The sequence below is a fragment of the Sus scrofa genome, chromosome 16 (genome assembly GCF_054392235.1).
Source record: "Sus scrofa isolate SSC_HxYL_T2T_F1_AM1 chromosome 16, Sscrofa_HxYL_maternal_Yorkshire_Landrace_v2.0, whole genome shotgun sequence".
NCBI lineage: Eukaryota > Metazoa > Chordata > Mammalia > Artiodactyla > Suidae > Sus > Sus scrofa.
The window spans coordinates 46,885,185-46,910,187 of NC_139398.1; the positions used below are offsets into that span (position 1 = coordinate 46,885,185).

The 25,003-nt window shown below is 37.4% G+C and overlaps 1 protein-coding gene and 1 non-coding gene across 5 annotated transcripts in view; one reads left to right on the forward strand and one right to left on the reverse strand.

The window, feature by feature from the left end:
- DDX4 (DEAD-box helicase 4) overlaps positions 1–25,003 on the forward strand; it is a 102,258-nt gene that overhangs the window by 9,265 nt on the left and 67,990 nt on the right. For all 4 annotated transcript variants that reach the window (XM_021076578.2, XM_021076579.2, XM_085001623.1 and 1 more), the window contains 1 exon segment: positions 483–543. In XM_021076578.2, the coding sequence (XP_020932237.1) occupies positions 483–543 (61 nt within the window).
- Positions 15,757–15,863, reverse strand: LOC146395555 (U6 spliceosomal RNA). The gene has a single exon (XR_014831640.1). It is a non-coding gene; the product is annotated as a U6 spliceosomal RNA (small nuclear RNA).

Here is a 25,003-nt window from a genome sequence, read left to right on the forward strand (position 1 = left end):
AGTATTTAATTATAGTTTTCAAGTATATGGGTGGCTAAATTTTATTTGAAGTCAGACATCAGCAACTCTTTCCATAAAGGGCCAGACAGTAAACTTTTTAGACTTTGCAAGTCTTACGGCCTCTGTTGCAACTTTGCTATTATAGTGCAAAAGCAGCCATGGACATACTTAGGTGAATGAGTGTGGCTGTGTTTCAATAAAACTCTCTTTACAAAAACTGGTAACCTACAAGACTTGGTTTGTGGCTATAGTTTGCTGACCACTGTTTTAAGTGATATATCAGTGTGTTATACATACAATGTTAAAGTGAAGGTGTTTGGAGTAGTTAATAAAGGAAAACCCAGTGACCTAGAAAATCTTATATTCTATAATTATTTTGTTCTGAACAAAGCCCAGTTGTTAACATTTTTTAGTGTTTGTGAGACAGATGACACTTTTTTATTATTCAAAGTAGAAAGCTAGTCTTTTCTTTCTTCTTACAGGATAGGTATTCTTCTGGAGCAAATGGAGACACTTATAATAGGACTCCAGCTTCATCATCAGGTATGTGTTAAAGTAAAAAGGTGAAACTGTTTTTCAGTTAAGGGCTTCATCCACTGGATGAGGAGCAGACTAGTAGACATCTTGTAGAGGATGTTTTTTAAAGTTCCTAGCGAGAATTCATTGTAATTTAGATATGTTTGCTTGAGGGCCACTTTCTCACTAACAAAAGGGAGAGAGAAGAGAGTGTAGTGCTATAGAGTATATCATTTGATTTAGTGGGTTTGCTGTAACCTGAGCCCAAGCTTGGAATTTGCATGTTTGGCTTTCAGGCTGCTAAGGAATTGTCAGGGTTCCTGATATAAGGCAGTAGGAGCTTGGGCTTTGTAAGATGTTGAAGCAAGTTGCAGTGGTAGTAACATGCCCAGACAACAACTTTTTAAATCAAACCTGCTGTACTATCAAGGTAATATGAGATATTTTTGGGATCTGAGAACTAATTTAGGGGCGATCTGAGGCAAATAAGAGAAACAAATCAAGATATGGTAGCTGCTGCATTTCCCCTATTCCTTGTTTCCATCTAGGTTGCCTGCATATTTTACAGAGTTGATGTGGATGGGAAGATGGGTAGAAGTGGTAGGACTTGGACTACAGAGTTAAGCTCATAGCACTAGTCTTCGTTTTGTTGAAGTCCAAAGCAGGTTGAAATGGTATTTCTGCTATTTTTTTCCAATTTTTTAAATTGTAAAATACATGTAACACACAATTTACCATAGTAGCTGTTTTTAACCACAGTGACATTGCTGTGTAGCCACCACCACCATCTACCTCTAGACCTTTTTCATCTTCTAGAGCTGAAACTTCATACCCATTAAACAATACCTCCCCAATCACTCCTCTCCCCAGCTCTTGGAAGCCACTGTTTACTTTCTATGAATTTGAGTTACTGTGAATTTACTATGAGTCTCTTATGAAATTGAGTAACTGCTACTTTTAAGTCTTACTCTAGTGCAAGAGAAAGGACCTGGTAACACTAGGTAGTTTCATCATTTCTCTCATTGAAAATTAGTGGATGAGATTAAAAAAAACATAGTCAGGAGAGCTGCTGGCTTACTGAAGCCTGACCTAAAGTGAAAAAACATGTGTAGACATAGTTTCTAAATTGTGGAGGGGAATTTGAAAGTTCATCAGGCTAAAGCAAATGTAATTCCCATGTTCAGCTTAAGTTCAGAGTAATTCTCATGATAGAAGAAAGTTAAGTTTAGAAGAGATGCTTTTGCTGTTGTCAAGATGCATTTATCTCTTGCATACATTTAAATGGAACAGTTTAATATAGAATATATTTTCAAAAGTTTATGAAATATTCAGATTTCAAAAGGCTAACCACATACATGTGTGTACTTGAAAGAGTCAGAAAAGTAATCTGTACTTCTTAACACATCTATATGCTTAGATTATGGTGTAGGTAGGAGAAACCTTGTTTTGTGAGGCATCAAAGACAATTTTTGTAAAGGAATGAAAGTTTGGGTCTATAGTGTATTAAAGTATAACACTACTTTGTGGTGAAATCATCAAGAAGCTAGATTGAAATAGCCACCAGCTAAAAGCCAGGACTTCCTTAACATTAGATGTCAAATGTCCGGGCTAATAAAATACAGTCAAGTAATGAAAAACATAGATTACCTGCTTATCTTCTGGATAGCAAGTATGTTGGTAGCTCTTTTTTAAGTGAATTTTTTCATAAAAATAGGTTTTCTTATTATAGAAATGAATAATCTACTAAACCAATACATAAATATTCTTATTGCAAAAAAAAAAAAAAAAAACAAAAGTGAAAAACTTAAATACAGAGGTGAAAAGAAAGAAATGATTTGGAATCTTGGCTTCCAAGTTTAGCCACCTTTGACAGTATGCTGACTGAATTTTTAGATTTCTGCTTGTATTCCCACATACGTAATTGTATTTCACTGGCATATTTGTACGTGTTACTTTTTATCATAAATACCTGTCATACTTTTCCTTGGCTTACGTGCTCTTGTCTTCTATACCCTTTCCAGGATCTTAAGATGGTATTTAGGCATATCTCTTTTCATTGTCTGTTCACAGCAGTGGACTCTAATACTACATCTTTCTTTCAGTCTCTTGTAGCTAATACATTTTTCTAAGTTAACTGGTATAATCTAATTCTTACCAAAATTCAGTGAGGAAAATTCATGTTACCTGGTTTAAAAATGTCCAATAGTAACTTCACAGCTTATAATTGAAAACATTTAGTCCCCTTTCTCGTCATTTGACTTCCTAGCATGCAACCTGAGCACCTATATACACCTAAAAGATGCAACCAATCAACCATCTTTTCCAAGATGAAAAAAGACTTGGAAAATTTTTCTGGAAATTTCTGAAAAGCAAAACTTGAGTTTGCCCTCAACTGGCAACTATTTACATAGTATTTACATTGTGTTAGGTATTGTATATAATCTAGAGATGATTTAAAGTATGTGGAGGGTGTTAGGTTATATGTAAGGACTATGCCATTTTATATGAGGGACTTGTACACCCAGGGATTTTGGTATCCCTGGGAGCAGGGGATGTGTGGAGGAAATTAAGGGATGGGTCCTGGATCCAGTCCCCCTCTGATACTAGTTTTAAGCTTCTCCCCTTCCCTGGCATGCCCTGTTTATTACTTCTTCCCTTCCTACTTTCCTAATGGTTACCACACTTTTTGCATGAAAATCTATATTCAATTTTTATATCATGGCTGTGTATATATCATTTACTTATGAGCCATGTAATATATTATGGTTACATTCAAGCTTCTGTTTTGTTTTTATTAGAGTTAATCTTTACCTTGTTTTGTCTACTTAATCTTCTGTTTCTTTCTTTCTTTTTTTTTCTTTTTAGGGCCACACCAACAGCATGTGGAAATTCCCAGGTCAGGGGTCAAATCAGAGCTACAACCACCAGCCTATACCACAGCCACAGCAACGTGGGATCCACATCTGCAACCTATACCACAGCTCACTGCAAGGCCAGGTCCCTGACCCACTGAGCGAGGCCAGGGATTGAACCCATATCCTCATGGATACTAGTCAGATTCATTTCTGCTGTGCCACAACAGGAACTCCCAATGATTTTTTTCCCCATTTTGGCCGTCCAATGGCATATGGAGCTCTGGGCCAGGGGTCAGATCTGAGGTACAGTCATGACCTGAGCTGCAGCTGTGGCAGTGCCGGATCCTTAGCCCACTGTGCGGGGCCGGGGATCAAACTTGAGACCCAGCAGTCCTGCCACTGATGCCCTTGCTCCACAGTGGGAACGCCTATGTTTCTATTTCTAATTCACTTCCAAACCCTCTGCCGGAAGCCCAGCTCTCCATTCATATCTATTTATGTTCATAGTTTTTAACTTATCTTTCTAAGCATGGATATCTATCAAACTATATTCATAGTTCCTATCATATATACAGTGATCTATCAGTTTTATTTTTCTTTGATTCCTCAATCCTCTCCAGTATAAGCGTGCTGCTCCCTAGGTTTTCATCCCAAGAATTACGCTTCACCGCTTTACTGTGTCACATTCCTTTTTCCCTGGATCCCATGTTTTTGTATCTTGATTCCCCTGTCTCCCAACTTTGGTGGAGCCCATTTTCCTACAGCTTCTTGGGAAAAGAAGCATGGTAAATAAATTCGAGAGACTGCAAATGTCTTTATTTTCATACTTGATTCATAGTTTAACATTTTAGGTTGGAAATAATTTTTCTCCACACTCTATAATCACTTCATTTTACATGAAATTCTAGTGATGCTATGTTCAATAATCTGAATAGTGGTCATTTGTATATGACTTTTTCTAAACTCTTCTAAAGCTTTTAGGATCTCACTTTGTCTTCTGCGTTCTGAAATTTTTATGACGATATACCTCGATGTGGGACTTTTTATTTATTGTCCAAGACACTTAGTGCGTCTGTTAAATCTGAAATTCATATCCTTTACTTGTGAGAAATTTTATTTATTTGTCTGAAGATTATTATAATTTCATTTGAATATTATTTCTGTTCCTTTTATTGTTTGACTTTTTCCCATGTGTTTGTGTAGGTGACTTTCTTCAAAAGTCTAGTGCTCCTTGCCTGCCTTTTTGTATTTGAGAGTGGAACATGAAAATGCTGATTGGAAACTCAACTTTGTGCCTGGGCACAGATTGCTGACTGCTGGATTCTACTATTAAGTGACTAAGCCAGGGTTAAGCTGTTTTGTTGGGGAAAGCAGTTTCTCTAGAGAGGAATCATTTAGATCTTTCCTAGAGGATTTCAGTTTTTAAAACTGTTTTCTATCTCATTTTGTATTTCATTCTTCTTTCCCCTCTGGTTCCTCATTGTATTGTACAGACCCTGTGCTGTCTTTGCTGATTTCTTTCTTAACCATTTAATTTTTTTTTCTTTTTCAATCTTTTACTTTTAGCCAAGCTATTGAGTATAATCTCATTGTTTTAACGTGCACTTATCTGATTATTTATGAGCTTAACTGTCTCTTTCTATGCTGGTTATCTTTTTGGGTTTCCACTTATGTAAGTTTGCCTATTTTATTTTTAGTCCATTTTTTGTATTGGGCATGTTCTCTTTTTGTTGATTGGCTAGCATTTTTCTTATGTTTTAGATTTTATGATTTTTATTTTTAATTTTGTCTTTTTATGACCGCACCTGTGGCACATGGAAGTTCCTGGGCCAGGGGTCAAATCAGAACTCCAGCTGTCGGCCTGTGCCACAGCCATGGCAAGACTGAATCCGAGCTGCATTTGCAGTCTTCATAGCAGCTTGTGGCAATGCTGGATCCTTAACTCGCTGAGTGAGGTCAGGGATCAAACCCAGGTCTCCAGGGAGACTGTGTCGGATCCTTAATCTGCTGAACCACAATGGGAGCTCCTTATGCTTTTTTCTGATTTTGACATTGTGAACATTTCCTTCCACTTATTATCTGTCAGTTTTGTCCATGATATTCCTCACTGATCAAAATTTATAATTCGAAGCCATTAAACTAATTTTTTTGCTTTCCGATTTCCTTTGCAGTTTTAGTTAAGAAGCTCTTCCCTACCTCTGTGTCAAAAAATAACCACCTAAGTTATCTTTAGCGTTTTACCTTTCACATTGAGCTTTTACTCATCTGAATCTGTTCTTTTTATTTTTTATTTTTATTTTTTTAACAGTAGCTGATAGTTTATTAAAAATAAACTATTTTAATTACTCAATATATTTATTACATTTATAGTTGTACAATGATCATCACGACCCAATTTTATAGGGTTTCCATCCCACAACCCCAGCGCATCCCCCCCCCCCCGCCCCCCGTCCTCTGAACTGTCTCCTTTGGAAACCATAAGTTTTTCAAAGTCTGTGAGTCAGTATCTGTTCTGCAAAGAAGTTCATTCTGTCCTTTTTCAGATTCCACATGTCAGTGAAAGCATTTGATGTTGGTGTCTCATTGTATGGCTGACTTCACTTAGCATGATAGTTTCTAGGTCCATCCATGTTGCAAAAAATGCCGGTATTTCGTTCTTTTTAATGGCTGAGTAATATTCCATTGTGTATATGTACCACCTCTTCTGGATCCACTCCTCTGTCAATGGACATTTAGGTTGTTTCCATGTTTTGGCTATTGTAAATAGTGCTTCAATGAACATCGGAGTACATGTGTCTTTGCAAGTCGTGGTTTTCTCTGGATAGATGCCCAGGAGTGGGATTGCTGGATCAAATGGTAGTTCTATGTTTAGTTTTCTGAGGACTCTCCATACTGCTTTCCACAGTTGGTGCACCAGTTGGCGCGCCAACTGACAATCCCGCCAACAGTGTACTAGGGTTCCTTTTTCTCCACACCCTCTCCAGCACTTATTGTTTGTAGACTTTTGGATGATGGCCATTCTGGCTGGTGTAAGGTGGTACCTCGTAGTGGTTTTGATTTGCGTTTCTCTAATAATGAGTGATGTTGAACATCTTTTCATGTGTTTTTTGGCCATCTGTATGTCTTCTTTGGAGAAATGTCTGTTTAGATCTTCTGCCCATTTTTGGATGGGGTTGTTTGTTTTTTTGGTATGGAGCTGCAGAAGGTGTTCATAAATTTTGGAGATGAATCCCTTGTCAGTTGATTCACTTGCAAAGATTTTCTCCCATTCTGTGGGTTGTCTTTTCATTTTGTTTAGGGTTTCCTTTGCTGTGCAGAAATGTGTAAGTTTGATTAGGTCCCATTTATTTGTTTTTGTTTTTATTGTCAATACTCTAAGAGGTGGATCTGAGAAGATGTTGCTGTTGTTTATGTCAGAGAGTGTTTGGCCTATGTTTTCCTGTAGGAATTATATAGTATCTGGCCTTATTACATTTAGGTCTTTAATCCATTTGGACTTTATTTTTGTGTATGGTGTTAGGGAGTGTTCTAATTTCATTCTTTTCCATGTGGCTGTCCAGTTTTCCCAGCACCACTTATTGAAGAGACTGTCTTTCTTCCACTATATGTTCTTGCCTCCTTTGTCTTAGATTAGCTGACCATAGGTGCTTGGGTTTATTTCTAGGCTGTCTATCCTGTTGCATTGATCTATATTTCTGTTTTTGTGGCAGTATCATACTATGTTGATCACCGTGGCTTTGTAGTAGAGTCTGAAGTCAGGTAGCCTGATTACTCCAGTTCTGTTTTTTTTTTTTTTTTTCTTCCCAATATTGCTTTGGCTGTTCAAGGTCTTTTGTGTTTTCATAGAAATCTTTTTTTTTTGTCTCTTTGCTATTTCTTGGGCCGCTCCTGCGGCATATGGAGGTTCCCAGGCTAGGGCTCTAAGAGGAGCTGTAGCCACCGGCCTATGCCAGGGCCACAGCAACGCGGGATCCGAGCCACATCTGCAACCTATACTACAGCTCACGGCAACACCGGATCGTTAACCCACTGAGCAAGGGCAGGGACCGAACCCACAACCTCATGGTTCCTAGTCGGATTCGTTAACCACTGTGCCACGACGGGAACTCCCATAGAAATCTTAAATTATCTTGTTCTAGTTCTGTAAGGAATGTCATTGGTAATTTGATAGGAATTTCATTGAAACTGTAGATGCCTTAGGTAGCATTGTCATTTTGACTGTATTGATTCTTCTAATCCAAGAGCATGGTATATTTTTCCATCTAATTGTGTCTTTGATTTTTTTCAATCAGTGTCATAGTTGTCAGAGTACAGGTCTTTTGTCTCTTTAGGGAGGTTTATTCCTAGGTATTTTATTCTTTTTGATCTGATGGTAAATGGGGTTGTTTCCCTAATTTCTCTTTCTGATCTTTCATTGTTAATATGTAGAAATGAAATCGATTTCTGTGTATTAATTTTGTATCCTGCAACTTTACTAAATTCATCGATGAGCTCTAATAGTTTTCTTGGTAGTGTCTTTAGGATTTTCTAGGTATAGAATCATGTCATCTGCAAACAGTGGTAATTTACTTCTTCTTTTCCAATTTGGATTCCTTTTATTTCTTTCTCTTCTCTGATTGCCATAGCTAGGACTTCCAAGACTATGTTGAATAACATTGGTGAAAGAGGACATCCTTGTCTTGTTCCTGATCTTAGTGAAAATGCTTTCAGTTTTTCACCATTGAGAATGATGTTAGCTGTGGGCTTGTCATAAATGGCTTTTATTATGTTGAGGTAATTACCCTCTATGTCCACTCTCTGGAGAGTTTTTATCAGGAATAGGTGTTGAATTTTGTCAAAAGCTTTTTCTGCATCTATTGAGATGATCATATAGTTTTTATTTTTCATTTTGTTGATGTGGTATATCACATTGGTAGATTTGTGGATATTGAAAAATCCTTGCATCCCTGGGATAAATCTTGCTTGACCATGGTTTTCATGTATTTGGTTTTAATGTATATTTGTATGCAGTTTGCTAATATTTTGTTGAGGATTTGTGCATCTATGTTCATGAGTGATATTTTTCTGTAGTTTTCTTTTTTTGTGGATTCTTTGTCTGGTTTGGTATCAGAGTAACTGTGGCTTCATAAAATGAGCTTGGGAGTGTTCCTTCCTTTGCAGTTTTCTGGAAAAGTTTCAGAAGAGGTGTTAACTCTTCTGTGAATGTTTGGTAGAACTCAGCTATGAAGCCATCAGGTCCTGGACTTTTGTTTTTTGGAAGTTTTTAAATCACATATTCAGTTTCAGTACTTGTGATTGATCTATTCAATATTTTCTGTTTCTTCCTGGTTCAGTCTTGGTAGGTTGTACCTTTGTAAGAATCTGTCCATTTCTTCTAGGTTGTCCATTTATTGGCATACAGTTGCTCATAGTAGTCTCTCATGATCCTTTGTATTTCTGCAGTGTCAGTTATAATTCTCACTTTTCATTTCTAATTTTATTGATTTGAACTCTCCTTTTTTTTTGCTTGATGAGTCTGGATAATGGTCTATCAATTTTTTTGATCTTTCCAAGAACCAATTTTTGGTTTCATTGATCTTCTCAATTGTTTTCTTTGTCTCTATGTTATTAATTTCTGCTCTGATTTTTATGACTTCTTTCCTTTTACTAATTTTGGGCTTTCTCTCTTCTTCCTTCTCTAGGTGTTTAAGGTGTAAGATTAGGTTGTTTATTTGCATTTTTCTTCTTTCCTGAGATAAGATTTTACTGCTATAAACTTCCTTCTCAGACCTGGTTTTGCTGTGTCCCATAGATTATGGATTGCTGTATCATCATTGTAATTTGTCTCTGTGTATCTTTTAATTTCCTCTTTAATTTCTTCATTGACGCATTGATTGTTTAGTAGCATATTAAACTCTTTAGCATCCAAGAGTTTGTGTTTTTTGCTGGTTTTTTTTTTGTGTGTAGTTTATTTCTAGTCTCATAGCGTTGTGATCCGAGAAAATGATTGAATTAATTTCAGTTTTTTAAAAATTTATCAAGGCTTATCTGTGGCCTAAGATAGGATCTATCCTGGAGAATGTTCTGTGTGCACTTGAAAAGAAAGTGTATTCTGCTGCTTTGCAGTGAGAAGTTCTTTAGATATCAGTTAGGTCTATTTGGTCTAATGTAACTTTTTTTTTTTTTTCTTTTTTGTCTTTTCTAGGGCTGCACCTGCAGCATATGGAGGTTCCCAAGCCAGGGATCTGATCAGAGCTGTAGCCACTGGCCTATGCCAGAGCTCACAGCAACTCTGGATCCTTAACCTACTGAGTGAGGCCAGGGATCAAACCGGTAACCTCATGGCTCCTAGTTGGATTTGTTAACCACTGAGCCATGATGGAAACTCCAAGGTCTATTGTATCTTTAAGGCCTGTGTTTCCTAGCTGATTTTCTGTCTGGATGATCTGTCCATTGCTGTAAATGGAGTGTTAAAGTCCCCTCTATTATTGTGTTACTGTCAGTTTCCCCTTTTATGGCTGTTAGTAGTTGCCTTATATAATGTGCTACTCCTATGTTGGGTGCATATATATTTAAAATTGTTTCTTTTTTTTTTCCACTACTGTTTTTTTTTAATGGATCAATTAGATATCCATGAAGATGAGTACAGAGAAGTTTCTGCCCCTTTATTATTGACCTGGCCCACTTATAATTGAGCAGAATTAACATTCAGAGTTCATTTTGATTGAAAACACAAAAGCTGTACTATCTTAGTGTCATTATCACTATCAAGAAGCAAGCCAAGGTCATAACAGGTTTTTCCTAGATTGTTATAAGAGATTAATGTAGCTTAATAACATCCAATTTACTTTCTAGATCAACCAAATAATATTAAATGGTGATAGTTTTTCTTCAAAACCTGTAAGTACAATCAGCACATATATGATTTTGAGAAAAATTTAATATGTTAACTTCACCATACAACTATATTCTAAGGTTATTATTTTTAAATGTAAAGAAATGGATCCTTATAAGACCAAAATAACCTGAAGGCCACGAGGTTGGTTTTTCCTTTTTCCTTTTTTTTTTTGTTTGAACAAAATATGCACCACGATGGTTCAACAAGTAAGGCAAGTGCCTTGAATATGAAAGCTGTAGTTTGCAATGTACCACATCTAGAACCCAGGGGAAGTGAATCATTCTAATTAAACATCAGGAAACGTCATGACAAATTGGTTTGCAGCATAAAAAGTGTCCATTTAAGTGTCTTTTTTCTTCACTTGATCTTAGCCAAAAGGCCGAGAAGCGATAAGTGTCTTTTTTCTTAATGATCAGAGATCCCATGTTGTTGCCACTTTCTTCATTGTGTTTTATGTGCGATCCATCACAGAGTGGGAACTTGTATGCTGGAAGTCATACTCATGGCTCTGTCACTTGCAAGGATGTGCACAGGATGCTGAGCACAGACTGGCTTGTGTGGACAGTGGGAGTCAAGGGACTACAAGCAACGGTCCTAAGGGCAGTGATACCAGGCCGCTACCATGGAGGCGCCTGTTATTTCTTCTTCTTATATTAATTCTTTGATCATTATGTAATGTTCTTTGTCTCTTGTGGCCTTCTTTTATTTTAAAATCTTTTTTTTATGATTATGAGTATTGCTACTCCTGCTTTTCTGTAATTTCCATTTGCATGTAATATTTTATTCTATCCCCTCACTGTAAGTCTGTATTTATCCTTAGATCTGAAGTGGGTCTCCTGTAGACAGCATTTGTATGGGTCTTGCTTTTGAATCCATTCAGCTAGTCTTTTTCTTTTAGTTGGAGTATTTAATCCATTTTCATTCAATGTAATTATGGATAATTATGTATTTATTGTCATATACTTAAAATTATTTTTTGTTTGCTATATTGGGTCTATTTTCTTCCCTTCCTCTTTTTGTTGTCTTGTGATTTGCTGATCAGGTTTAGTGTTAGGTTTGGCTGGCTTTTCTTATTTATATGTGTGACCATCATAGTTATAATGACTAGTGGTTCCATATATATATATTTTGTTTGTTTGTTTGTTTGCTTTTTAGGGCCTCACCTGAGGCATATGGAGGTTCCCAGGCTAGGGGTTTAATTGGAGCTACAGCCGCCATCCTACACAACAGCCACAGCAATGCAGGATCCAAGCTGTGTCTGCGACCTACGCCATAGCTCATGGCCATGCTGGATCCTTAACCCAGTGAGTAAGGCTAGGGATCGAACCCGAAACCTCATTGTTCCTAGTTGGATTTGTTTCCTCTGCCCCACGACGGGAACTCTCTCTTATATTTTGATATATCCATCTACATGTGTGCAGAGTTGGTTCGTCTTTCTGATCTCCTTAATTTCAAGTGCATTTTCAGTGTTCTGCGTTTGTCCTCTCTTCTTCTCATGCTTGCTAGTTTAGATATCATATTTGTCAATGGGTGATTTATTACTTTTAAATTTTCTTTGCCTTTACCAGTAAGATTCATCATTTTTAGTATTCTTGTTTCTAATTGTGGCCTTTCCTTATCTGCTTAGAGAAGTTCCTTTAGGAGTTGATGAAAAGTTGGTTTGGAGGTGCTGAATTCTCTTAACTTTTGCTTGTCTGTGAAGCTGTTGATCTCTCCATCAAATCTGAATGAGAGCTTTGCTGGGTAGAGTGTTCCTGTTTCTAGGTTTCTCCTCTTCATCACCTCAAATATATATAGCCATTCTCTTCTGACTTGTAGAGTTTCTGCTGAGAGATTAGCTCTTATCCTAATGGGAATTCCTTTATATGTGATTTGTTGCTTCTCCTTTGTGGCTCTTATTATATATATTTTTTGAACCTAAATTTGTCAGTGTGATTAGTATGTGTCTTGCTGTATTTCTTCTGGGGTTTATTTTGTATGGAATTCTCTGTGCCTTTTCCACTTGAGTGAGTGTTTCCTTTCCCATATTTGGGAAATTTTCAGTTATAATCTCATCAGATATATTATTTGGCCCTTTTTCTCTCTCTTCTACTTCTGGGACCCCTATGATGTGAATGTTGGTAGGTTAAATGTTGTCCCAGATGTCTCTTAGACTCTCCTCAGTTTATTTATTTATTTATTTATTTATTTATTTTCTGTAGCAGTGATTTCCACCACTCTTTCTTCCACCTCACTTATTCTTCTGCCTCTGTTAACCTTGCTATTGATTCCTTCTAGATTATTTTTTATTTCAGCTGTTGCATTATTCATTTTGTTCTTTAAATCCTTTAGCTCTTTGTTAAACATTTCTCTTAAGTTCTCAATCTGTGTCTCCATTCTTTTTCCAAGATCTTGGATCATCTTTACTGTCATTACTCTGAATTCTTTTTCAGGTAAATTGCCTATCTCCTCATCATTTGGTGGTTTTTGTGTGTTTTTGTCTTGTTCCTTTGTCTTAAAGCTGCTTCTTTGATGTCTCATAGTGTATACCTTTCTATTTATCTTCCCCTTGACAGTTGATATGTAGATGTTGAAGCCAGTGTCCAGTCCTGGAGTTCTCAGGGGTGGTAGTGGTTCACATGTACCTCTTTGCTAAGTAGGCTCTAGGGATTGTTCTCTGTAGATATAGGAGCAGGTTTCACTGTTCTGCTGGCACTTTCCTTGCTTGGCCACTCTAGGGATCTCTATCTAAAGCCTCAGGGGTGGGGGGTTTCTCCCTAATTGTTGCTCACAGGCTGTCTCTGTAGCTGCAGGATGTGTGTTTCTGGTGGTCCCTCCCCCTGCCTTGCTGCTGGTAGGAGTGCTCTCTGTAGTCCTGCAGATTGGAATGTGGGTTTAATGGGCCTCCCCTGGCTCCCTTGGTGTGGAAAGACTGCCACCTATGTGAGCCCTTCACAGGGCCCCTGGCAGGGGTCCTGTATCTGTGGTTTTTTGCCAGTTGGGAAGCCTACAGCTCTGTCAGAGAGTGGGCACTGGCAGCCCTCTCATGAAAATGGGCACTGCCCCAGGCGGCTTTTCTGGCATTGCTTTGCTGGTGCAAGCTTCTGCAGATTCTCTGGGCAGAGCCAAGTTGCCTTTGTTTTTCCTGATGAACAGGGGCAGGCACTGGTAGCCCTCTCACGGGAATGGGCACTCCCACACTGGCATGAACCTCTTCAGATTCTCTGGGCAGAGCTGAGATGCCTATGTTTTCCCTGCTCAAGCGGGTCACTGCTTTTGCAGGAAGTGGGCGCTGCCGCTAGCAGTTTTTCTGGCACTGCTTTGCTGACGTGAGCCTCTCTAGATTGTCTGGGTGGAGCCAAGATGCCTGTGTTTTCCCTGATCAGCAGAGAGCAGGCCTGGCGGCCCTCTCATGAGAATGGGCGCAGCCTCTCTGGGTGGAGTTGAGACTCCTGTGTCTTCCCTGCTCAAGCAGGTCATCGCTTTTGTAGGAAGTGGGCACTGCCACCCTCAGCTTTTCTGGTGTTGCCCAGCTGTTCAGATCCCTGGCAGATTCTCTAGGTGGAGTCACAGTATCTGTGTTTTCCCTGATCCTTTCGAGGGATGAGCACTGCCATCCCTGGCAGCTCTTCTGGCACAGGTTGGGCTCCACTAGCGTAGATGAGCCTTACGTCCTGCTAATCTGCCATCTTTGTAATAAGTTTTCAAAATTTTTTAAAAATCACGGTAAAATAAACATAAAATTTACTGGCTTGGCTATTGTGAATAGATGCAGACTATTGACTTTGAAATGGATTATCAATGAGATCCTGCTGTGCAGCACTGGGAACTATGTCTGGTCACTTATAATGGAGCATGATAATGTGAGAAAAAAGAACACATACATATATGTGTAACTGGGTCACCAGGCTGTACAGTAGAAAATTGACAGAACACTGTAAACCAGTTATAGTGGAAAAAAATGAAAATCATTATATAAAAAAATAAATAAAATGTATTGGCTTAATCATTTTTTAAAATAAAATGATTAAGACTAATTTTTAGAGCAATTTTAAGTTCACAGCAACAAAATTAAAGGGAAGTTATAGAGATTTCTGATAAACTCCCTGTCCCCACACATGCTCAGCCTTCCAAACTGCCAACATCCCCACCAGAGTTGTGCATTTGTTGTAATTGATGAACCTACATAGACGCATCATTACTCAAAGTCCATAGTTTACATTAGGGCTCACTTGTGGTATTGTGTGTTCTATAGGTTTGCACAAATGTGTAATGAGATGTATCTATCATATAGTGCCATACAGAATATTTTCACCACCTTAAAAATAATCCATGTTCTGCCAGTTCATCCCTACCCTCTCCTTCACCTTCTTGCAACCACTGATCTCTTTACTGTCACCATAGTTTTTCTGTTTCCAGAATGTCATATAGTTGGAATCATAGAGTTTTGTAGCCTTTCCATTGTGGCTTCTTTTACTTAGTGATATGAGTTTAAAGTTCTTTCATGTCTTTTCATGACTTGATAGCTCATTTTTTTTGGCAATTAGTAATATGCCATTGTCTGAATCCACAGTTTCTTTCAGTACATTTACTGTGGACATCTTGGTTGCTCCAAGTATTGATACTTATGAATAAAACTGCTCTAAATATCCATATTCAGATTTTTGTGTGGATTTAAGTTTTCAATTCCTTTGGATAAATACCAAGGAGCACAGTTGCTCAGTGGTATGGTTAAGAGGATGCTTAATTTTTAAAGAAACTACCAGGCTGTCTTCCAAATTGTGTCTATACTCCTTTGCATTCCTGCCATCAATAAATGAGAGTTGTCGTTGCTCTATATCCTTGCCAGCATTTGGTAGTGTCAGTGTTACGGATTTTGGCTATTCAAATAAATATATATATTTATACATTGATACACACAAATATATACATATGCATGTATCTCATTGTTTTAGTTTGCATTTCTCTGATGTCCTAATCATGTGGAGCATCTTTCCATATTCTTTTTTGTCCTCTTTGGTGATGTGTCTGTTAAGGGCTTTGGCCTATTTTTTATTTGGATTTTCTTATTAAGTTTTAAGAGTTTTTGTTTATTTTGGATAACAGTCTTTTATCAGTGTGTCTTTTACAAATATTTTTCTCCCAGTGTGTGGCATTCACTTGACACATTCACTTGTCTTCTCATTCACTTGACACTGTCTTTCACAGAGTTTTTTTTTTTTTTTTTGTCTGTTGTCCTTTTTTTTTAGGGACACACTCATGGCATATGGAGGTTCCCAGGCTAGGGGTCTGATTGGAGTTGTTGCTGCTGGCCTACGCCAGAGCCAAAGCAATGCAGGGTTCTAGCCGAGGCTGCGACCTACACCACAGCTCACGGCAACACCGGATCCTTAACCAACTGAGTGAGGCCAGGGATCAAATCCACAACCTCATGTTGCATAGTTGGATTCATTTCTGCTGAGCCATGATAGGAAGTCCAGAAGTTTCTAATTTTAGTGAATTCTAGCTTTTAAATTCTTTCTTTTTTTTTAAAATATGGAATGCTTCACGAATTTGCGTGTCATCCTTGCGCAGGGGCCATTCTAATCTTCTCTGTATTGTTCCAATTTTAGTATGTGTGTTGCCGAAGCGAGCACTTAAATTATTTCTTTCATGGATTACACCTTTGGTGTATTATCTAAAAAGTCATTTCCATTTTCAAGGTTGTCTAGATTTTCTCCTATGTTATCTTCTTGGAGTTCAGTATTTTTGCATTTACATTTATGTCTGTGATCCATTTTGAATTAATTTTTGTGAGGGATATAAGATCTGCTCTTGATTCATTTTTTTGTTTGTTTGTTTTTAATCATGTGGATGTTCTCTTCCAGCACTATTTGTTGAAAAGGCTTTCTTTGCTCCATTGTATTATCTTTGTTATCCTGTCAAAGATCAGTTGAATGTATTTTCATGGGTCTTTTTCTAGGTTCCCTGTTCTGTTCCATTGATCTGTTTGTCTTCTTTTGCTAATACCACAATGTCTCCCCCCCCACCCCACCCCCCGGTCTTTTTTAAGGCTGAACTCATGACACATGGAAGTTCCCAGGCTAGGGGTCAGATTAGAGATATAGCTACTGGCCTGCACTGCAGCCACAGCAACACCAGATCTGAGCCATTTCTGTAATCTGCACCACAGTTCACAGCAACGCCAGATCCTTAACCCACTGAGGGAGGCCAGGGTTTGCACCCATGTCCTCATGGATCCTAGTCAGATTCATTACCACTGAGCCACAATGGGAACTCCAAAACTGTCTTAATTACTATAGCTTTATAGTAAGTCTTGAAGTTGGGTAGTGTCAGTCTTCCAACTTTGTCCTCCTATCGTGGTGGGTATTCTGGGTCTTTTGTCTTTCCATACACTTAAAATCAGTTTGTTGATATCCACAAAATATTGATTGATTGATTGATTGCCATACCCGCAGCATATGAAGTTTCTGGGTCGGGGATTGAAGCTGCACCTCTGCAGTGACCTGAGCCACCACAGTTGGATTCTTAACCCACTGAGCCTCAGCAGGAACTCCACAAAATATTTCAGTTACTAGAATTTTGACTGGGATCATACTGAATTTCTAGGTCAAGTTGGGAAGAACTGACATCTTGACAAGATTGAGTGTTCTCCAAGAATATGGAATTATCTCTATTGTATATAGTTCTTTGATTTCATTAACCAGAGTTTAAGAGTTTTCCTCATATAGATCTACATATTTTGTTAGCTTTACACCCAACAGTTTCATTTTTGGGGTGTTAATGTAGTTGGTAATCTATTTTTAGTTTCAAATTCTATTTGTTTATTACTGGTGTATAGGAATGCAATTAACTTTTGTATCTTAACCTTGTATCCTCCAATCTTGCTAAAATTACATGTTAATTCCAGGGTTTTTTTTTTTTTTTAATCAGTTCTTCTGGATTTTCTATGTAGATGATCACGGCATTTGTGAAAAAGACAGTTTTATGTCTTATGTCTTCATTCCCAATATGTATACTTTTAAGCTAAAACTTTGAGGATGAGATTGAAAAGGAGTGATAAGAGGGCACATCATTGCATTCGGAAAATTGTTTATTTTTTTGCCTGTGTCCTTGACTGGAATGTTCTTATCCTTGTAATGTCCCCTTATCCTTCCTTTTAACTCTTTGCCAAAAGCAAGACTACTTCTGTCATGATGCCAAAACTGGTACTTTGCCCATGTGGAGTCCTTTGAATGTTGGAGCAGTTAGAACAATTAGATTTTCTTCTTCTTCTTCTTCTTTTTTTTTTTTTTTTTTTTTTTTTGCTTTTTAGGGCTACATGTGCAGCATATGGAAATTCTCAGGCTAGGGGTCTAATTGGAGCTGTAGCCACCAGCCTACAGCACAGCCACAGCCATGCAGGATCCAACTTGCACCTGTGACCTATGCCACAATGCCACATCCTTAACTTGCTCAGTGAGGCCGGGAATCGAACTTGCATCCTCATAGATACTAGTTGGGTTCATTGAGCCATGATGGGAATTCCTTTTTCTTCTTCTTTTTGCTGTTAGTTTTTTGAGTAGATCTTCATAAGTTGGTTTTGAGCTTTCCATAATCTGAGAGCATTTGATCTTTACCTAGTTACTACTGCCTGGAACTCATCAGGCTTTAGGTTACTTGATGAAATGTTTAGCCTCATCAAGAGAGAAGGAAACTGTTATGAATTATGATTCCAGAAGAGTATATGTGACTTAAGTATTTTTTAGCATTTTTTTTATTTTTGGAAGGTTTTTTACCCATGTTAAATATGTGGCAACTAGTGAGGATAGGAATTCAAAAAAAATTTTTATCCTGTGACTTTATTGTTGAACCTTTCTTGAAGACATTTTTATGAAAAATACTGTATTTAAAATGTCACATATGTAAATTATGAAGCTTAATAGATGTTTTGAATCACCATCCCCTTTATGAAAATTACTGGTACTGTTTACATATTCTTTTCCTGTTGTGTTGTTCATTCCCCATCCTGTGTTGTTTCTTTTCCTTCCTTTAAAAAATTTTTTTTTATTATGGTTGCTATACAGTGTCCTGTCAATTTCTGCTATACAGCAAAATAACCCAATTATACATATATATACATTCTTTTTCTCACATTATCCTCCATCATATTGCATCATAAGTGATTGGGTATAGTTTTCTTTGCTATACAGCAGAATTTTCACTTCCTTTAAAAAAAAAGCTTTATCATGTATATATGTCCCCCAAATACTGTATTTAAATTTGCTTCTTGAAGTTTTACAAAAATGGTACCTTACCATATATAGTCTTTGTTCTGCAATTTAATTTTTCACTCAGTATTGCTTCTAAGGTTTATCTATGTTGCCAATTGTGGTTCATTAATAATTATACTCTGCTGTGTAAGTATACCATATATATGTTATATATGTGATATATATATAATATAGAACACTATATAATACAGAACATAGTATGTATAATAACTGTTGTATGACTGTGCCACATATTTTAATTCTTTTCTTGATGCACATTTGAGTTGTTTCCTTTTTTGCTATTATGAACAAAGCTGCCATGAATATCTGGTTTTTTTCTTGTTTGCTATGTTTATATTTTAAATCATGAATGGTGTAGAATTGTATTACATACTTTAATCTATTTAGATAGTTTTTTTATTTTATTAATGTTGTTAATTACCTTTTTAGGCATTCTGATGTTAAAATCTTGAATACAGGAATAATCCCAACTTGGTCGTAGTGTTTTATATGTTCAATTTACTTTTGGGCTTGATTTACTAATACATGTTTTTGAGATTTTGTATCTACTTATGAGTAAGATAGGTTTATAATTTTCTCCTGTCCTTTTACCAAAATTATGATGGCCTTGTAGAATGAGTTGGGGAATAATTTCTCTTCCTATTTTCTGATAGAATTGTATGACCTTGGAATAATTTGTTCTTGGAGAGTTTGATAGAGCTTAACCTGTGAAACTATGTTTAAGAGTGATGCAGAGATTTAAGTACTAGTTCATTTTCTATAGGACAGTTTGGTTTTTATTGTTTCTCGAGTTAGTTTTGCTGAGTTAATTTTCTTGGGAATTTTCTGTTTAAGTTTTAAATTTATTGATATAAATTGTTCATGATAATTTTTATATTGTGGTAAAAAGCAAATAATAAGCTAGTCTCTTAAACTTTTAAGTGTGTAGTACAGTATACACAGTGTTGTACAACAGAACTCCAGGAACTTTTTTATCTTGTATGACTAAAACTTTATACCCACTGAACAGCAGCTCTCACTGTTTTTGAGGTTATTTCCTTTTCCTTAAAAAAAATCCTTATACTATTTGTTGTCTTTTCTTTCTCTCCCTTCCTCTACTCCCGTCAGATTGCTAGTGATTTGTCACTCTGACAAGTCTTTATTGCTTTCTTGAAACTGTACAGCATGGTGACCCAGTTACACATACACGTTTACATACTTTTTTCTCCCATTATCATGTTCCATCATAAGTGACTAGACATAGTTCCCAGTGCTACAACAGCAGGATCTCATTGCTAATCCTTTCTGAAGGCAATAATCTGCATCTGTTAACCCCAAGCTCCTAATCCATCCCACTCCCTCCCCCTCTCCCTTGGCAACCACAAATCTATTCTCCAAGTCCATGATTTTCTTTTCTGTGGAAAGGTTACTTTGTGCCATATATTAGATTCCAGATATAAGTGATATGGCATTTGTCTTTCTCTTTCTGACTTACTTCACTCAATATGAGAGTCTCTAGTTCCATCCATGTTGCTGAAAATGGCATTATTTTGTCTTTTTTATGGCTGAGCAGTCTTCCATTGTGTGTATATATACACCACATCTTCCTAATCCCATCATCTGTCAGTGGACATTTGGGTTGCTTCCATGCCTTGGCTGTTGTGAATAGTGCTGCAGTGATCATGTGGATGCATGTGTTTTTTTCAAGGAAAGTTTTGTCTGGATATATGTCCAAGAGTGGGATTGCTGGGTCATGTTGTAGTTTTATGTATAGTTTTCTAAGGTACCTCTGTACTGTTCTCCATAGTGGCTGTACCAGCTTACATTCCCACCAACAGTGCAGGAGGGTTCCCTTTTCTCCATACCACCTCCAGCATTTATTTGTGGACTTATTAATGATGACCATTCTAGCTGGTGTGAGGTGGTATCTCATGGTAGTTTTGACTTGCATTTCCCTAACAATCAGTGATGTTGAGCATTGTTTCAGGTGCTTGTTGGCCATCTGGGTATCTTCCTTGGAGAAATGTCTATTCAGGTCTTTTGCCCATTTTTCAGTTGGGTTGTTGGCTTTTTTGCTGTTGAGTTGTATAAGTTGCATCATTTGAAACTATTTTCTCCCATTCTGTAAGTTGTCTTTTTGGCTTCTTTTTGGTTTCCTCTGCTGTGCAAAAGCTTGTCAGTTTGATGAAGTCCCATTGTATTTTTGCTTTTATTTCTGTTGTTTTGGGAGACTGACCTGAGAAAACATTTGTAAGGTTGATGTCAGAGGATGTTTCGCCTGTGTTCTCTTCCAGGGGTTTGATGGTGTCTTGTCTTATATTTAAGTCTTCCAGCCATTTTGAGTTTATTTTTGTGCATGGTGTGAGGGTGTGTTCTAGTTTCGTTGCTTTGCATGCAGCTGTCCAGGTTTCCCAGCAATAATCACTGAAAAGACTTTTTCCCATTTTATGTTCTTGCCTCCTTTTTCAAGATTAATTGACCATAGGTGTCTGTTTTTTTTGTTGTTTTTTTTTATTTTTATTTTTGTTTTGTTTTTGTTTTGCTTTTTAGGGCCACACCCACGGCACATGGAGGTTCCCAGGCTATGGGTCCAGTCGGAGCTACAGCTGCTGGCCTATGCCACAGCCACAGCAACATCAGATCTGAGCCATATCTGCAACCTACACCACAGCTCATGGTAATGCCGGATCCTGAACCCATTGAGCCAGGCAAGGGATGGAACCTGCAACCTCGTGGTTCCTAGTTGGATTCGCTTCCGCTGCACCACGACAGGAACTCATGAAATTATTTTTAAATTGAGGTATAGTTGATTTAGAATGTCGTGTTTCTTGTGTATAGAAAAGTTATTCAGATATATATGTGTGTGTGTTTATTTATATATGCGTGTGTTTGCATGTGTGTATATATGTACGTATACTTTTTTAGATTCTTTTCCATTATAGTTTATTATAAGATATTGAATATAGTACCCTGTTCTATAAAATAGGACCTTGTTGTCCGTCTATTTTACTGTAGTAGTTTGTATCTGCTAATCTCAAACTCTTAATTTATCCCTCCCTTAGCTCCTTTTCTCTCTGGTAACTCTAAATTTGTTTTCCATGTCTGAGTCTCTTTCTGTTTTGTAAATAAGTTCATTTGTATCATGGTTTAGGTTCCACATACAAGTGATATCATTTGGTATTTGTCTCTTTTTTATTTTTATTTTTATTTATTTTTTTGTCTTTCTGTCTTTTCTAGGGCCGCACCCCTGACATGTGGATGTTCCTAGACTAGGGGCTCTAATCAGAGCTGTTGCCACCAGCCTGTGCCAGAGCCATAGCAATGGCAGTTCTGAGCCGTGTCTGCAACCTACACCACAGCTCACGGCAATGCTGGATCCTTAACCCACTGAGCGAGGCCAGGGATCGAACCCGCAACCTCATGGTTCCTAGTTGGTTTTTTTAACTACTGAGCCATGATGGAAACTCCTTGTCTCTCTTTCTGATTTAACTTCGCTTAGTATGAGAATCTCTAGATCCATCCATGTTGCTGCAAATGGCATGATTTCATTCTTTTTTATGGCTGAATAGTATTCCATTCATATGTAGATGGATATTTAGGTTGCTACAATGTCTTGGCTATATGGTGCTGCAGTGAACATAGGGGTGTATGTATTTTATTAAGTTATAGTTTTTCCACATTTATGCCTAGGAGTAGGATTCCTGGCTGGTATGGTAACTCTCTTTTTAGTTTTTTTAAGGAACCTCCATACCATACTGTCTTTGGAGTTTACATTCACACCAATAGTGTAGGAGAGTTCCCTTTTCTCCACCCCCTTCTAGCATTTATTATTTGTAGACTATTTAATGATGTCCGTGCTGACTGCTGAGACGTGATACCTTGTAGTTTTGATTTGCATTTCTCTAAAAATTAGTGATATTAAGCATCTTTTCATGTACCTGTTTGCCATCTGTATGTCTTCTTTGGAGAAATGTCTATTTAGGTCTTCTGCCCATTTTTGGGAGGGTTTTTTTTTGTTGTTGTTGTTGTTATTGAGTTGTATTAACTGTAAATTTTGGAAATTAATTCCTTGTTGGCTGCATCATTTGCAATATTTTCTCCCTTCTCATAGATCATCTTTTTGTTTTGTTTATGGCTTCCTTTGTGGTGCATAAGCTCATAAATTTGATTATGTCCCTTTTTTTAAATTTTTTTATTTTCCCACTGTACAGCAAGGGGGTCAGGTTATCCTTACATGTATACATTACAATTACAGTTTTTCCCCCACCCTTTCTTCTGTTGCAACATGAGTATCTAGACATAGTTCTCAATGCTATTCAGCAGGATCTCTTGTAAATCTATTCTAAGTTGTGTCTGATAAGCCCAAGCTCCCGATCCCTCCCCCATTTGTTTATTTTTCATTTTATTTCTATGGCCTTGGGAGACTGACCTAAGAAAATATTGCTGCAATCAGTATCAGAGAGTGTTTTGCATATGTTCTTTTCTAGGAGTTTTTGATGAAATTTTATTTTATTTTTAACTGAATGAATTTTATTTCATTCCTAGTTGTACAACAATCATCACAACCCAACTTTATAGCATTTCCATCGCAAACTCCCAGCCTGTCCCTCCCACCCTTGCACTTGTCTCCTTTAGAAACCATAAGTTTTTCAATGTCTATGAGTCAGTATCTGTTCTGCTGAGAAGTTCACTGTATCCTTTTTTTGGATTCCGCATATAAGTGATAGCATGTGACTTTTGTGTCTCACTGTCTAACTTCACTTAGCATGATAATTTCTAAGTCCATCCATGTTGCTGCAAATGCCATTATTTCATTCCTTTTATGGTTGAGTAATATTGCGTTTTGTAGATGTACCACATCTTCTTTATCCTTTCCTTTGTCAGTGGACATTTAGGTTGCTTCCATCTCTTGGCTATTGTATATAATGCTACAATGAACATTGGAGTACGTGTGTCTTTTCAAGTCATGGTTTTCTCTGGATATGTTCAGGAGTGGGATTGCTGGATCAAATGGTAATTCTGTTTTTAGTTTTTTGAGGACTATCCATACTGTTTTCCATAATGGTTGCACCAATTTACAATCCCCCCAACAGTGTACTAGGGTTCCCTTTTCTCCACACCTTTTCCAGCACTTACTGTTTGCAGACTTTTGGATGATGGCCATTCTGGCTGGTGTAAGGTGGTACCTCGTAGTGGTTTTGATTTGCATTTCTCTAATAATGAGTGATGTTGAACATCTTTTCATGTGTTTTTTGGCCATCTGTATGTCTTCTTTGGAGAAATGTCTGTTTAGATCTTCTGCCCATTTTTGGATGGGGTTGTTTGTTTTTTTTGGTATTGAGCTGCAGGAGGCATTTATATATTTTGGAGATGAATCCCTTGTCAGTTGCTTCATTTGCAAATGTTTTCTCCCATTCTGTGGGTTGTCTTTTCATTTTGTTTAGGGTTTCCTTTGCTGTGCAAAAACTCTTTTAAGTTTAATTAGGTTCCATTTGTTTACTTTTGTTTATATGTTGTCATTACTCTAGGAGGTGGATCTGAAAGGATATTGCTGTGGTTTATGTCAGAGAGTGTTTGGCCTGTGCTTTCCTGTAAGAGTTTTATAGTATCTGGTCTTATATTTAGGTCTTTAATTCATTTTGAGTTTATTTTCGTGTATGGTGTTAGAAAGTGCTCTAATTTCAATCTTTTACATGTAGCTGTCCAGTTTTCCCAGCACCACTTACTGAGAGGACTGTCTTTTCTCCATTTTGTGCCTCCTTTGTCATAGATCAGTTGACCGTGGGTGCATGGGTTTAATTCTGGGCTTTCTATCCTGTTCCACTGATCTGTATTTCTGTTTTTGTGCAAGTACCATTCTGTTTCAATGACTGTAGTTTGTAGTCTGGTCTGAATTCAGGGAGCCTGATTCCTCCAGCTCCATTTTTCTTTCTCAGGATGGCTTTGGTTACTCTGGGTCTTGTATGCTTCCAAATTTTAAAATATTTTGTTCTAGTTCTGTGAAAAATACCCTTGGTAATTTGATAGGGATTGCATTGAATCTGTAGATTGCCTTGGGTAGTATTGTCATTTTGACAGTATTCTTCTAGTCCAAGAGCATGGTATGTCTTTTCATCTATTTGTGTCATCTTTGATTTCTTTCGTCAGTGTCTTATAGTCTTCAGAGTATAGGTCTTTTGTCTCTTTAGGTAGGTTTATTCCTAAGTATTTTATTCGTTTTTATGTGATAGTAAATGGGATTGTTTCCCAAATTTCTCTTTCTGATCTTTCATTGTTCGTGTATAGAAATGCAGTCGATTTCTGTGTATTAACTTTGTATCCCACAACTTTACTAAATTCATTGATGAGCTCCTAACAGTTTTCTGGTAGCATCTTTAGGATTTTCTAGATACAGTATCATGTCATCTACAAACAGTGATAGTTTTGCTTCTTCCTTTCCAATTTGGATTCCTTTTATTTCTTTTTCTTCTCTGATTGCCACGGCTAGGACTTCCAAAACTATGTTGAATAGTAGTGGCAAGAGT